The sequence below is a fragment of the Populus trichocarpa genome, chromosome 8 (assembly GCF_000002775.5).
Source record: "Populus trichocarpa isolate Nisqually-1 chromosome 8, P.trichocarpa_v4.1, whole genome shotgun sequence".
NCBI classification, from domain to species: Eukaryota; Viridiplantae; Streptophyta; class Magnoliopsida; order Malpighiales; family Salicaceae; genus Populus; species Populus trichocarpa.
In genome coordinates this window covers 10210845-10225988 of record NC_037292.2, presented here as the reverse complement: position 1 = coordinate 10225988, position 15144 = coordinate 10210845, and the positions used below count along the sequence as shown (strand labels likewise).

Sequence of the window (15144 nt, the reverse complement as noted above, 5' to 3'; positions counted from 1 at the left end):
ATAACAAATCTAAATTCATCCTTTGCGCACCTCTCAAATCACTTCCGCCCACAGAATATGAAGTCACGTTCCGCTCACCTCTACGACGAATTTTTCTCTCTGAAAAACAGGCACTGTCATAAGAGGAAATGGTAAAGAAGGCTGATTTTCCTTATGGTCAATCTATCCGCTTGTATGAAGTCCCATCATGGATTATACAACAGCAACTCAAAAGCCTATACTATTCACCTCTACTTTTAGTCACGTTTCATCCAATCAAAAGAGAGCCTAATTGCAGTGTACATGGCGGTGGCTTTTAAAACTGCCATGGCAGCCTCCAACATCCTTAGAAAACCACAACTTCCAGCATTGCTCCTACGCCACAGTAGATCGGTTCCATGTAGCTTACACGAGTAAATTTGGGTCGAGACTTTGTTACTGTAAATTTATTCCCAGTAAGTCATGAGACCGGCATGCTTGTCTGTTGTACACCAACTTCAAGTCGAGAACCAGTAATCTTGCTGAACATATTATCTTTATGCATACAACCATCTGAAGGGAAACAGCGTATAGATGGAGACAATAGCTCAAAAGAAGAAAACGAGAGAAAATTTTTATAAATGTACACTAAAACTTGTGATTTATATCAAGAATCAACTTTACAAGATATTCTAAATTTTCTGTCAAACTCCAAGAAAAGTATAGAGGTGTTGTCCTTTGTTCGCAATGTTTTAGCCTCGCTCAACAAAAAATTTGCAACCTTCTCCGAAATATTCCCTCCTTCTTCGAAATATCTTTCCTTTGCCTGCATCGATAAAAAAATGCAAAGTGTCACTAGAATATCATGGAAAGAAAATTTTCCACAAACCCGCGTTCGAATGATACAATGGAAGGATGATAAGATGGAAGGATAAGGCTAACCTGCGTGACAAGCTGGGCGGCCTTCTTAAGACTGATGACATCCCAAAAGCCATCACTGCAATTTTTTTAAGAATCCAGATTCACACTTTCAATAAATATATCTATAGAAAAAATTTATATAGACAACGAAATTTTTAAGCTCCAATATTTCCATGAGAATCAAGACTTGCCCAAGAAAAGGACACAATGTTCTGAGGGTTGCATTCAAGTGTGATGATTTTCAATAACTTGAAATATCCAAATAGTATCAGGAAAATTGGTTAAATAAATCACAAGCTAGAAAAGACAGTAACAACGTCATTTATTTCTAAAATCACCTTGCCAATAGTGCAAAAGCACCACTTTCTTGATTAATATGTATGGCTTCACTTATATAAGGCTCTGAACTAAAGCGGGGTTCCTGCTGTTTCAGAAATTTGTCACCAAGCATTCGAGCAAGGTTCAAACCTGAATAGGGAAAAACAAGGGTGGGTTATTATCTACACGTTGATATGAAACATGTCATAAAATGTCACTGTTAACTTACCATAAAGCCGTGTTTCCCCATCTCTCAATGGTACTCCAGTTTCATTAAGTCGAAGTCTTTCAGAGTAACTACTTACTCTGTGATCTTCTGTCATCTTAATCTGCTTCCCATCAACACTGAAAATAAGGTATTAAAGATACAGCAACGAGAGCAAAAAGTCAGTTTTTTCATTTTATAACTAAAAATCCAAAACTTTTAGTATGTTCTAAATATGACTAGTGTCGCCTCATATTAACAGCTGCCAATATGTTACAAGGGCTGTCCCTTTCAAAAGGAGAATACTCAGTGTCAGAGTTGAAGCATTTAATGATACTCCTAAAAAGCATTGCAGCTAAAGATTATGATGACTGTTTTAAACAAGGATCACTATTTGATAGCTTATCTACTGAGAATTGAGTCAAAACATTCCATTATTGTACAGATTTATGATATAATAGAAGCATTCTACAGTTTTTTGGGTTTTTGATTTGTCAGCAGTCGTTACAAAATGAGAATTTTAAAACATACTTCATAAAGCAAGCTGAGTCTCCAACATTTGCACATTGTGCAAATAAATTTTCATTGCTATCAGCCCAAACCAGAAGCACTGTTGCAGCACAACCCTGCAGGAAATTTATCATTGTAATATGCAAAATGATAATCTTGAGTTTTTGCAACACAAAAATTGTTCAAAAGTAGGTAATATAATCATTTTCACTGAGGTGATGGTAACCGATCTACAATATCACCACTCTTTGTTAACTTGAATCGGGTAACAATATAGTGAACACTAGAAAATCAACAGGCTAACAAAAGTTGAATCCACTCAAGTGTGATATTGCTCTGAATTCAATCAACCATGCTTTCCAAATACAAGAATAAAGAGCAGACAATGCCTTCTTATGTAAATTAGTAACATAATCTGTTCTATCTCCCTTTTGTTTCTATTAGAAAATGTGTGCGAGAGAATTAACACCAAAGGACTGGAGGTGCTTCATAGATTCAAGCTATCTTGAAAAAACTATCCTAGTAATGACTTCTCAACAATCCAAAAAATCACCCATGTTCTAACTAGTAGCTTGTTCATTTAAGAGCTAAAACAGCATATATTTGCCCATATATGACATTCCACAACACAGGTATATGACAATAGAAAACCAGTTATGGCTGCATATTTAAGCAACTATGAATGTGTTAGAAGTTGCAGTTGAATTCTACAACTGCTCTCTTGCACCAGGTAATAAACCAAGATACAGCAAGAGGAACAATGATTAATATTTAGACATACTATACTGCTAGTCCACAATTTGCTCCCAAAACATCTTTCCATAAAAATCATAAAGAAGCAATATAAAATGGTAATTGTAGCACAGTGCTTACCAACTTGTCATACACTAGCCTAAGATTAGTCTTACTTCATTTAGCTACTTCTTATTATGCATGGACACCTACATAGAAGTAGTGGCAATTCAAGTAACTATCCAAAGCAACAAATCAAACTTGGCCATTGACGAACAACTAAGGTGGGTGTTTGAAAATCCAGAAACCTGCCAGCCTGTATCATGAAGGCAGCATGGTATAATTCAAGTCCTAATGGGATAAATTTACAGTGCGAGAAAACTTGTTTCTACCTTAACCATCCCAAAAAAATTTGGGTGCAAACAAGGAAAGCTTTTCATTTAAGACTTGAGGAAATCACAAACAGTCATTAGGAACAAACAAAACAAGAAAAGCCAGGGGAAAAACCTCGTAATAGTTATTCATATTAGCTTCAGTTTGATAAAATGCAACTCTAAGAACATCTGAGGCATCACATTGCGATAAAACCCTCTCCCTTATAAGAGAATCTGATAGAATACTGGCAACCTTCTCAGGAAGCATTCTGGAGAAAAAAATAACAAGGCAATTACTAAATTACCAAAAAGGCATGGTAAGCAGCCAATTCATCACATAAATGCAGAAGCAGGGGATAAAATAGACAATGATAACAAATATTGGTACCAAGAGTCGTGAATCAGGGAGAACAAAGAGAAAGAAAATCACAAGATATTAGACGCAATAGAAAGGCGGCTTCTTTTAGAGCATAATCCTTAAAACAGTCATCATCAAATGACAATCTCAACCAGCCAACTTCTTGGACAAGAACAACAAATAAAGCGTGCAAGGTAGTTTGCTATTGTTGTTAGAGGTGGTAATAGAAAAATGATCTTGGTTTGATCTGCATCAAGGCAACACATCAATACTGAAATACAAATACTAACTTGCTAGCAGATTTTGCAGCAGCTACTCCACCATGTCCATCACAAATACCAAACACTCCAAACTGCAAGTAGGAATTTAGATCACTTAGCTTTTCTGACAAATAAATTTGCATCCCTTCTTAAAAAGAGAAAAAAAAAAAGAAGCAATCAATAGATAAAAAAACCTGGGGAATGCCAGGAAGGGGCCACTGATAATAGCACACATCTTCCATGGCAAGCTTCTTTCCTCCTCGGCGAAAAGCCATGGGATCTGATGCTATACCTATGCCAAAGGGTGTCTGACACTCAGATTTAGATGTCACATGGACCTGACAGAGAGAAAATATCTTTATGGTTCAAAAAGTATATGCAACGAGAATTGTATTTTTGACACACAAAAAAAGACTATTTATCTTTGTGGTTCCTCAAGTTTTTAGGTCCAAATCACATCCATCAGCAGAAACGAAATCATGAAAATAAATAAATGAAGCAGCCACTACCATCTATATAGCAACGAAGCAGTGGGGACTATGGAAACAGATTGTTGAAGTTATCATGCGACTTCATAGATGTTTTGTTTTGGAAACTCCATGATAGTTGAGTGATAGCATAATCTAACGGTTGGATTGTAGTCGGGGCTATGGAAAGAGTATGTAAAATTTGGAATTTCATTTTCTTCTTACTCAGAAAGGTTTTAGAATTTCAATAGCAAGATTTTTAAATCCTATCAATCACAGCAAAGTTATGGTGTCTCAAGAAATCACAAGGGGCATAAATGAAATGAATTCATGATTGTAGAACACGATTCAGCTATTCATGGACAATTAAATTTAACTACCCAATCTGCACTGTAGCACGGATGCTTAAATGCTAAAAAACAACTTGATTAAACAAGCAACTTGGCTTACATGAACATTTGAGGTTGTGCCAAGAGTTATTATATCTCCACTTGAAAGCTCAACAGGGTCACCCCGATGTCTACTTCCAGAATCAGGATGGCTAATCAGCTGAGAATTCAAAAATGTTCCATTGAGGCTACCCATGTCTACCAACTCCCATTTATTTTTCTGAAACCCAAAAAGAAGTCTGTGATAAGCAGAGTGCCACATGCACAGCACATATCCCGAACTGAAATCAAGTGGAATAGTTATCAAGAAGTTACATCCGCGTTCCAGTTGATCATCGCGTGCTTCCCCGACACCTCTGAATCCTTCAATAGCAAGTCACTGGAAACCCTTCCAAGGGTCAGTGGAAGCCTCGAAGCACTTGTTGGCTGTACAGAGCAACGGAGTCCACAAGAAGGACCGGAGATGACTTCCAGAGAGAGACAACTTCCTGCACTTCTAACAGAAAAATATGATAAAAAGTTTTTCACATTTGGAAAAATAAAGGAACATACCAAGAAGTGCCCTCTTTCCCATAAGTGAGAGGCAAAAATTACTTTGATCAGCGATGGCCTTAGGCGCTAAGTCTTGAAGTAAATCATTTTTCAAGTTAGGATTCTGATCTTCCTGTCTAACATGTGTTTGCACTTCAGCTAAGCGCTCTGTCAATGAAAGGAACCTGATGGTCTGGCCAACTGAAAGATCCTCTATCGGGTCTGAATTTAAAACAACACTATCACCTGAGGTAAGTAGAGAATAAAAATTAATGTCCTCAAAGAGGAAAACAGAAATTAACTAATTGTATGAATTAATATAAGGGATAAGAATCAAACCATAAAATATACCTTCGTTCAATTGGAGAGATGCGGAAGGAAGCCTCTGTTTATATACAAGGTCATGCATTCGAGGTGAATGCAAGAGCCCTTCATTTTGACCACATGCTCCCTCTAGATCATTACTTCTAGTTGATTCATTGCTTTGGCCATGGGCATTTGCATCATCCAAGACAAGGGGCCTCTCTAAGTCACCAACCTAAAAAATGGAGATGTTTCTAGGCATGAGCAGAGCCAATCAGAAAGTTATAGCATGCAGATTTTAGTATCGGTGCATATGTCACCAGCCTTAGTGAATCGATGCTGTGTGCATAGAAATTAACGTATGGAATATTAGTAGTGCAAATTTTCCAATATGTAGTATTTGTGTCAAGCACAGGACAGGGGCAAGATAAATGTGATACTTCTATGATATTTAAAAGGATTATAAGTAAAGAAGATGAGGTAAAGGTTTAAAACTCCACTTCATATTCCATCGGTTAAAGTAAAATGCAAAACAAGCGTATATTTGCATTTTTATGTAAATATTTGAGACCTTAATGATTATAATCCTTCTTTTCCACAAAGAGCACCTCCAGACAAGCAAAAAAAAAAAAAAAGCTTCCATTGCTAAAATTAAAAAGCTCGTTCACAAAATACCATATATAAGTAACACCGATCTGGAATCAATCAAAAATCCCATTTATTTAAGCAGTATTTAAGACCCTCGTCCGAAAAATAGAGGAAAATGTTCGTGATAAATAAATGCTTGCTATATCCGCTGCCCGAGACACAATCAACTAGCTGATAGGACAGTGGACGGATTCCTGAAAGCATCAATTGACCAAATCCTCCTCGAACTAACGGACAATCTTAATATAAATGAGTATAGACAAGAACGCGCAAGTCCCAGTGTCAATCAAACCCCTAATTCTTAAAAAGAGCATGATGGAACCAAATATTAGCCACCATTAATTCTAATTTCCCACCCACCCAGGCAAACAAGATCAATCTACAACAAGTAAAAAATAAACCTCAACAAAGCTAAAACCCTCCGCTCTGGTTTCTATTTTTGAGCTAAATTCCTTAAAAAAAATGATCTAACAATACACGAAAGTAAGGTCGAATCGGCCGTTACAAAATCCCTACGATTTCTCACCAACCAAACCGAACATCACAGTTATGGTATCTAAGCAAACGAAGAAGCTAAGAAATAGAATTAGATTATTGTTGCAGCTGCTGCTGTTGTCGTACCTTAAGCGCGCGAGAAGGGGAAGAGAGGGAGGAGAAGAAGCGCCATGGTTTACAGGCGAGGAGGATAAGGAGGAGGATCAGAAGCAGCATAAGGAGGAGGAGGAGGACACCGACAATGCTTCCTTGTAATATCATCGCCATGCTCGTGCCTTTCTCTCTCTTGTCTCTCTAGACAAGATTAGAGATTGGACTCCTGATTTGCGAGAACCTCGCTTTGAAATGGTCGCGTCGCACTTTGCATTTCTCTCACGCTCTCCCCTTCTGGTTTTAATTTTATCTTAATTTATTATTATTATTAATGTAGATATTCAGATTAATTTTGATATATCTCGATTAATTCTACAGACTTTAAAATTAATGACCATGTAAATCTTCAGTGACCCTAAAATTTGTGAGATTTGAACTGATGACCTCTAAAAAGCAAACTTAGTATCTGACCAGTTGAATTATACTTACCAATATTAATTTTATTTATTTATTGCTAGTAAAATAGTATTCTTTTTAATGGTATATGATATTTCTTTTTAACCTATAATATTTTTTATTCACTAATTAAGGACATTTCTCTAATTAACTTACGTGTTAATTAAAATTAAGTTTCTCTTGGGATTATTTTAAAGACACAACCTAACAGTCAAACTAATGTATTCAAAAAAATTGGTAATTTTTTAAAATATTAATCTCAAAATTTGAATCATAAATTAAAAAAAAAAAGAGTATAGCTCCTTGATCACATACTAACATGGAATGTAATCTAGAAAGATTTTCTCCTTGTCTTCTATTATACTAATCACATATTATATAGTATTTTTATTTTTATTCATATGGGGTGGGGTGTCCGGGTTAGTTTGCGCGCATCTCGACTAATCCCTATGGATCCTGAAGTTAACGACCATGTAAGCCCCAGTGACCATCAATATTAGCAATCACAAGGGCTCGAACTTCAGATCATAAGAGGAGCAAACCCCTTGATTTCAATTTCTTATCATTGAGCCATTTACTTGATGATTCACATACTATATAGTATTATTTTTACAAATTGCGGAGTGTAGTCTAAGGAGGTTATTTTTTTTAAAATGCAGAAGAAATGAAATGAGTTGTTAAAAAAAGAATAGCTGAATTTTTCATATTGTCATTTATAATAACTTGCTGCGATTCAAATAAAAGGCAAGGAAGGATAAATCTTGTTGCATGATTTAAGGCTCGCTGTACTTGAAATGATATTAAGAAATTTCCTGTGAATATGTTAAAAATATTGAAAGTGGTTTGTTTAATATTTGAAAACAAAAGGTTAGAAGTTATGTGAAACAAACAATCCTCATGAGTTAGTGGATGAGTTGAGGAATTAGTAAATATTTTTCGAAGCAATATTCTTTCACTCCTGTGAAAATTGATTTCCGTAGTTGCAGTGAATACTAGTTTACTTACATGCGAGTAGAATTATTTTTTTAATAAAATAATAAAAAATATTAATACAGTAGAGAATTATTTAATAATATTATTAAACTTTTTAGTTAATTTAAAAATTTAATCCAGTTATTTATCTCACCTGAATTTAAAATTAAATCATGTAAGAGTTGACAAAAAATAATATAGTTGATCTACTTGATCTAAAGCAACCTGCCTGGTAAAAAATATTTTAAAATAAATTTGAAAAAACCTTCTTATTTGGTCTAAATTTAAAATTAAATTATGTAAAAATTATCTTGACATGATCCGATTAACTTAATCAGATTAAAAATAATTTAAATGACTAGTAAACAATATCCGAGAACAAAATTAATATAAAAATTCTATTGATCTAATTATTTATTTAAATTAAATTTAAAACTAAATTGCATAAAAAATGGTATGGATTTAAAATTGAATTGTATGACAATTGCCTCGATAATCTAAATGATTGTTAAAAAAAACAAAGATTGAAATTAAAAAAATGGTTAAAATTAAAAGAAAAAGAAGAAGAGAAACTAGATTGAAATTAAAAAAAAAGAAAAAGAAGAAGAAGCGTCACATTGAAGCTCCATTAACTTTCCAGGTTTTTTCCAGCAGCGGAGGGCAATCATATCATGTGAGAGAAAAACATTGCTTTTAAGGTGTGAGTTAGTGATTTTGTTTTGCACTTGTGCATGATGGATTTGGATTCGATGTGTAGCTATGTTACTAGGTTTACTTTACAAAACTGAAAGTTTAGAAGTGGGTCCATGTAATGTAACCGCATGAAGGGGTAGGTAGGATATTCTTAACTTTTTGTTTTTGTCTGGCACGGCCAACTGCCACTGCTTCGGGCTTGCAAGATGGGCAGGTTGTGGGCCTGCCTCAACTCCTTCAACTGGCAACTACTTGCAAGTCGTTCAAGCTCTCCCGCGTTGCATTTTTACGTGTGTTTAGAAGTGTTTTAAAAACTTGTTCGGCATAAAAAAAAATTTAAATTAATATTTTTTTTAGTTTTTTCTTTATAGTTTCCATGTATTGATATTAAAAATATAAAAAAATATTTTAAAGTAAAAAATACTCTTAAAATACATTCTGTATCACTAAACACACGCTGAAAAGTTTCAATGTAACTCTCGTTATTCTGTTTCTTTCCTTCTTCCCCTTGTCGCTGAGAGAGGGCCCTCACGCTGAGCCAAATTCAGTTTGTTTTGCCCCTACGAAACTTCAAAACGGCAGCGGGAAGAGAAGAACTTGGGCTCGTGGACTGATTTTCAGCTTACTGGGCCTGAATGGATCGGTACTATTAAAAAGCAAGCTCTTGTGGGCCGCCAACTTCACAGTATGAATCTCGAGACTCGAGCGAGGGCGTCATGCTTGCTTTTCCTCGTCCCCTCGATATTCCTGTATCTATGTGCGTTTAATGCCTTTGCTTATAAGATAATTACTTATGATATTCTTGTAAATGCAAAGAAAAGAGCAACATGCCAGATGTATGTAATAATTACTAATTAACTCATAATTAGAGAGTGATAATTGGAAGCCAGATGAGTGGAAATCAGGTTTTCTTAAATTTGTCATACCAAAAAGGTTTTTGTGCGTAATTGTCCAGCTCTCCTTGTCCCCCTTGGCTCAATCATGACTTCTCCGAATGCGGGGCATGAATAGTTGACTGCCAGCCTGTGTAGTGTATATTGCATGGAGAGGCACGGAGAGACTATTTATCAGTAGGACACTACGAGACTACGGGAATTGAATATTTGATTTTAAAAAAACACCACACTACAAAAAAAGAGAGGAGATAATCTATAAAATCATTGGATTAGATATTATTAGGGTTATAAAGATATTTTAGTTTATTTTTTCTCCTTTTATAATTTATATAATTTTCAAAGAAATTTGATGCAAGAGGTTTTTAAAGAAAATTACTTTTCTTTGATTTTTTTTCTATTTAAATTAGAAAATTAAATGGCATGCTTGATAATTTTATTTTTCCTAATTTTCTTAAGTCTTTTATTACTTTTCCTTTTTTAGATTTTCTAATTTATTTTGATTGATTTCCTAGTTTTATCTCTTTTCCTAGTTTTATTAATTTTCCTCGTTCCACTTTTATATACTTTGATAATGTGACCCATTGGATTTTAGTAGTTCAATTATGGAAAGTATATTGGTAGTTTAAACATTTTTTTTTTTAAAAAAGAAGTCAGTGGAGATGTGATTTTTGATGCATTTGTTTTTTTGGTTGAAAATGTTTTTGGCAATTTTTTTATTTTAAATTATTTTTGAATATTTTTTAATTTGCTGATATCAAAAATAAAATTTTAAAAATAAAAATTATTATTTTATTATATTTTAAAATAATTTTTTTTTAAAAAATAATCATTTAATTGAAGAACAGAACTTCTCATTGTATTTCACTTATTTGATTTTTTAAAAATTATATTGTTTTTGAAAATACGGTTGCAATTTTATTTTTTTTATTTTTAAATTATTTTAATATACTAATATTAAAAATATTTTTAAAAAATAAAAAATATTATTTTAAATAAAAATATTTTAAATCATAATTACTACTCTAATCCAAACACTTTCTAAAAAGGATACGGGCTCATTGATGGATAAGCCCACTCAAGGTGGTATGATTTTGTAATTGCAAAAACTAACAGGGGATAAATATAATTATCAAACGTTAGAGGGTAAATTATATAATATATTTATTTGCAGACTCCCGGCTTCGAAGTCAAAAAATCAAAACCAGCGGTTCTGCGCGCGGCTACTGCGGCATCCTCGCAGCGATTTAGCTTTAACTTCCAGCGGGATCTTTCACCTTCCTTGCTGCCATTGATGCTGTTCTGATTGATCACTGCGTTCGTCACTTAGCTTCCCTGTGTTACTGTAAGTGATCTGGCTCTCGTTTTTATTCATTAATGCTGCTATTATCGGTAATTGAAGAGCATTATTAAATGCTGATGATTTGTTATTATAATTTGATATGTAATTGTTAATTTCATCTAGTAATTTGACGTGAAAATGTAATTTGAATTTCAATATGTAGATTTGGATTTGTATATTGTAAATTTGGTAAAAAGAAAAAATTAGAGTAAAGAATGTTGAAATCCCTAAATTATGAGTTGATATGAAGTAGTCTCAAAACTGTCTCTTTTTTTCCTTGTAATTAATTGATCGTGTTTGTTTATTCTTGAGCTGAACATGTGTTCTGAAAAACAATGTGATTGCAAGTGATACATTGTTGTTATCTCTTAGATACTGAATTGATTGAAACATATGGCTGTTGTTTTACTAAAATATTTGACAATTCAAGGATTCAAAATCAGAATTTTTAAAATGTAAAGGACCCATGAGAGCTCGATCTGTAGCTGAGAGGTTTCCTGCCCGTTTCTGCCCGAATATATCTCTTAATTCAGTTTGGTCATTTATTCATACCTAAGAGACTGATTTTCAGTTAATATGTTGCCATATCATTAGAAACCTATAAGAGGCAGGTATAAATAATTATGGTTCACTTTGATGATTGATGGGTTTTTAGTCATTTAACTTTGGATGGATGGTAGACGTGGAGTGATTTTGAGAACAAATCTCCCTGATAATTGGCGAGGATCCGAACCATGGATGTGGAATTTTGAAGCTTGGGGCTCTTGCATCATTTTTGGAAAGAATACGAATTAAAAAAGGTGATAAATATTTCATTTTTGCTTGCATGCATGATACTTTAGAATTGCAAGATGATAGAGAGGGTTTGAATCTGCGACGAGCTACGTGGAGTATTCGTTTCTTGTACCATTTTTGGGACAACCATCTAGATCAATCATATATTAAGATTTTACTTCTGCTCATTTGCGCAACATTGTGTACTTGTTTTGGAGAGTTATCTATCAAAGTCAGAGACTGCAAGAGGAATGTGTTTGGAGATATATAGTTAGTTACATTTCTTGAGTCTTTTTCTTTTTGTTGGATCCAATGGTTGGATTCCAAACAGAAAGTAAATTTCCAATCTCTTGATACCTCTCATCTTTATTTGAGTGACTTTAGTTGGCGCCTTCTAGGAATGGTTGAGAATTTAAGACATCCTTATTAGCGCCCTCAATAATTGGCATGTGATATTATCACTCTGGCCATGATGTCGCATTAATGTGTGCCAAGAATGATTTGCGTTTTGTATTCTGCATGATGTTCCTTAAAACCTTATTGCATCTCCTTGTTTTTAGATGATGGGCTTACCGCTATAACAGTCTTGATTATAGTAGTGTTATTTGCAAGTGGATCTTTTGAGAACATAAATATTGAACCCGCCAAAATCACTGACAAGAGCTTCATGGTGTTGAATTCATAGTTTTGAGTTTGATAATTTGGTTAAAAGCAGGTCGTCATAGAGATAGATATTTGAACTAACTTTGTGCACTTTAATTTCTATTTTACCAGTATATTTTTTTTTTATTTCCAACTGGGGAACTGTATTTGATGTTCCTTGTATGGTTGCTTTGGAAAACATTACTTTTAAAAGCTTTTTTTTTAGCAACACTACCCTGGAATAATGTTTGGTACCTGGTTGGTGGAATGCAATTTGTTGATTCAGTTTTTTCTTTGATTTTGTACTTTTATTACTGTTGATAAGAATATATTAATAAATGGACTGTTTATAATTTCCACAAACGTCTAAAGTGGATGCTTTTGCCAAATTTTCTGTGACTGTGTTCTACATTTGATTGCTTTGACTTGGAAATTCCTATTTTATATCAGATCTGTAATAAATACGTTGCTTCTGTTTCCAAGTCCTCTTTTTCGATAAGTTGAAACTGTGTTCAAGTTTGGGGAGGATTGAAGCCACAACCAATGGTATAGATTCTGCTGGCCCATGAACAGGCATCATCATCTTTTCTTGAAACTTAAGCAGCAAATCTTCTAAGATGGTCATATGACTGCCTGTAAGTTTTCTAAACTAATCCTGAAAGATTTACTCCCTTTGTACGTAGCATTTTATTTTTCCACAATAGTGATGTAAATAGTTATTACTTTAAAATTAACAATTAACATATTTATAACAACTTGCAGGCCAAAATCAGAAACTCTCTGTATCAGTCTTCTAGAGCATGAAATGATAGATTGCCCATTATATTAATAGTTAATTGTCAGAGCAACAGGACTGCATCGATACTAATCATGCATGCCAGTTGAGATCAGACTCATATGTCTAGTCACTGTGTGCTAACCTATCCTTCAACTGCGCAATTTACATGTTGCTTCTAAAGGTCTTTCACGGGCTCTATGCAGAAAGTGCTTTAGCAATAACATGACCATTAGTTGCATTGCATGTTTGCATGGATATATTGCGTAGGCATTCCTTGTGTATCGTTTCCAGTGTTCTTTTGGAAGTTAAAATAAAAATTAATGCAACAAAGTATGTAGTGAAAGGGAAAGGTGGCACTAACATGGTAAAAAAGGCAGGCAGAGTGATTTGTTTACATGCTAGTGTAATGTGAGCCATGAACTGGACTTGTCTTTCTTAACAAAGTCTTCATTAAATATGCATCATGGGAAAAAATCAAGGGGCCAACTTTTGGCTTCACTAAAGGCCAAAGGGACATGACGTCTTCTAAGTTAAAGATTCTCCATTACTTGATATAAAATCAAACAAATTTTGATGGATTCTGATGCAAATTTCAGTATCTCTTTCTCTATCTCCAAGTCAAAATGGGCCTAGGCGCTAAAATAAAATCAAAGAAACGCAGATGGGTTCTGGAGCAAAATTAATGCGCTGTCTCTCTCTCTCTGTCGCACACAACTATTATTAGTCACAGATAAAGAATCTTTGTACTAGGAAAGGCTTGAAAAGTATGCTCGTTTGGAGCTACCAAAGGTTACTAAACTGAATAGGAGCTTAAACTTCTATTAAAGTTCTGGGAAGCGACATGGTAGCACGAATATTTGCACAGATGAGATATTCGTACACACTCTCTTTTCAATTCATAGCAATCTTCAGTTTTGTTCTATTTTATTTTATTTCAATTCTATTATTTTGGAGATTGGTGATACATTGAATATGGCCGTAGTTTTTAGAAAACCACACCATATTGGTTCAAATTTTTGACCTAGAACAGCTCCTCAATTGTTCATTATCGATTATTTATGTTATCATCATTTCTTTCTTTGACGAGTAGACATGTAATACAAAAAAATTGATAATATAAAATGTGGTTTTTTTGACCTGTAACTTATACGCTGAATCCTGTAAAATTTGTGAAACACATGTAATCATATTGTCGGTGATGGATTAGCATGTTATATCTTATTTAAATATTTTTTAAAGGGATCAAGGCGGAGGATGATAATCCAATCTTTCTAAGCTTAGTTAAGCTTATTCAAGTGCTGAATTCAATATATATAAAAGTTTAGCAAGCTATCAAATCTATTATTTTTGAGCTTGCTTGCATATGTGGATATAGTGAGTTGCTAGGTCTATTATCTTTGAGTTTAGCTAAGTGCCGAGTTTAAATATATTTGACTCTAAAAATCTTAGGTTTCATGTTTGGACTAAGACATTTTACCCTTTAACACGCCAATGATATTTTTTTCTAATAAATTAGATATATTTTATCTCAAATAAATCAACAGTAATTTATATTTTGATGAGTTATAAATATTTTTTTCTTTAGCTCCTCTTTTGCATAAAGAGAAAGGTATACTATAAATACGAGGAGGATCTCCTTTTTAAAAGGAGAGTTTAATTGACATAACATTCTCAATTTCTAAAATATAGTTTTCTTCTCTCTTAAAAAAATATTTATTTAAGTTTTGTAAAGTCTTTAAATTCATTAAAATATTTTAAAAGTATCAGAAATTAAACACTAAGATAAAAAGAATATATTAGATTATTAAAACTAAAGAATTAACCGATATTCCGGAAAAAAACAAGCTTTACCTTCTTGGACGTTGTGGAGCATCATAAGTGGGAAAGAAAGAAAAAAAGAAGAAGGAGACATGTGTACAACCTGACCAAGTCCGCGTCCGCGTGAACAATGGCCATATGCTCTTGTAAGTACAAAGAAACTAGAAAACATGAAGGAAAATGGTAGATTAGAAAATAGACAGTTATTCGAACG

General features: G+C 33.8%; 1 protein-coding gene and 1 long non-coding RNA gene across 4 annotated transcripts; one reads left to right on the top strand and one right to left on the bottom strand.

Moving 5' to 3' along the window:
* Positions 1 to 566: 566 nt before the first annotated feature.
* Positions 567 to 6851, bottom strand: LOC7457859 (protein phosphatase 2C 70). 2 transcript variants are annotated; one of them, XM_002311570.4, is made up of 13 exons: positions 6596 to 6851; positions 5375 to 5561; positions 5087 to 5269; positions 4808 to 4980; positions 4554 to 4712; positions 3831 to 3974; positions 3667 to 3728; positions 3152 to 3287; positions 1934 to 2028; positions 1427 to 1542; positions 1218 to 1347; positions 901 to 955; positions 567 to 784 (listed from the first exon to the last, which is right to left on the bottom strand). In XM_002311570.4, the coding sequence occupies exons 1-13, from the start codon at positions 6734 to 6736 to the stop codon at positions 626 to 628; spliced, it is 1740 nt and encodes a 579-aa protein (XP_002311606.2). In that variant the 5' UTR covers positions 6737 to 6851; the 3' UTR covers positions 567 to 625. The 2 variants fall into 2 exon arrangements, with proteins under 2 accessions (XP_002311606.2, XP_024463569.1); XM_024607801.2 differs by having other exon boundaries at positions 5087 to 5245.
* Positions 6852 to 10728: 3877 nt separating this feature from the next.
* Positions 10729 to 14193, top strand: LOC112328400 (uncharacterized). 2 transcript variants are annotated; one of them, XR_002983263.2, is made up of 3 exons: positions 10729 to 10921; positions 12785 to 12969; positions 13097 to 14193. It is a non-coding gene; the product is annotated as an uncharacterized LOC112328400 (long non-coding RNA). The 2 variants fall into 2 exon arrangements; XR_008059806.1 differs by having other exon boundaries at positions 11599 to 12969.
* The last annotated feature ends 951 nt before the right edge of the window (positions 14194 to 15144 follow it).

What these genes read in the sequence shown, in the direction of transcription:
- LOC7457859 (XM_002311570.4), bottom strand. Translation starts at nt 6,736, where the DNA reads ATGGCGATGATATTACAAGGAAGCATTGTCGGTGTCCTCCTCCTCCTC. An exon ending in GCTGCAAAATCTGCTAGCAA is followed by an intron (nt 3,288 to 3,666) that starts GTTAGTATTTGT and finishes TTTTTTCTCCAG; the next exon opens with AATGCTTCCTGAGAAGGTTG. An exon ending in CCGCCCAGCTTGTCACGCAG is followed by an intron (nt 785 to 900) that starts GTTAGCCTTATC and finishes TTATCGATGCAG; the next exon opens with GCAAAGGAAAGATATTTCGA.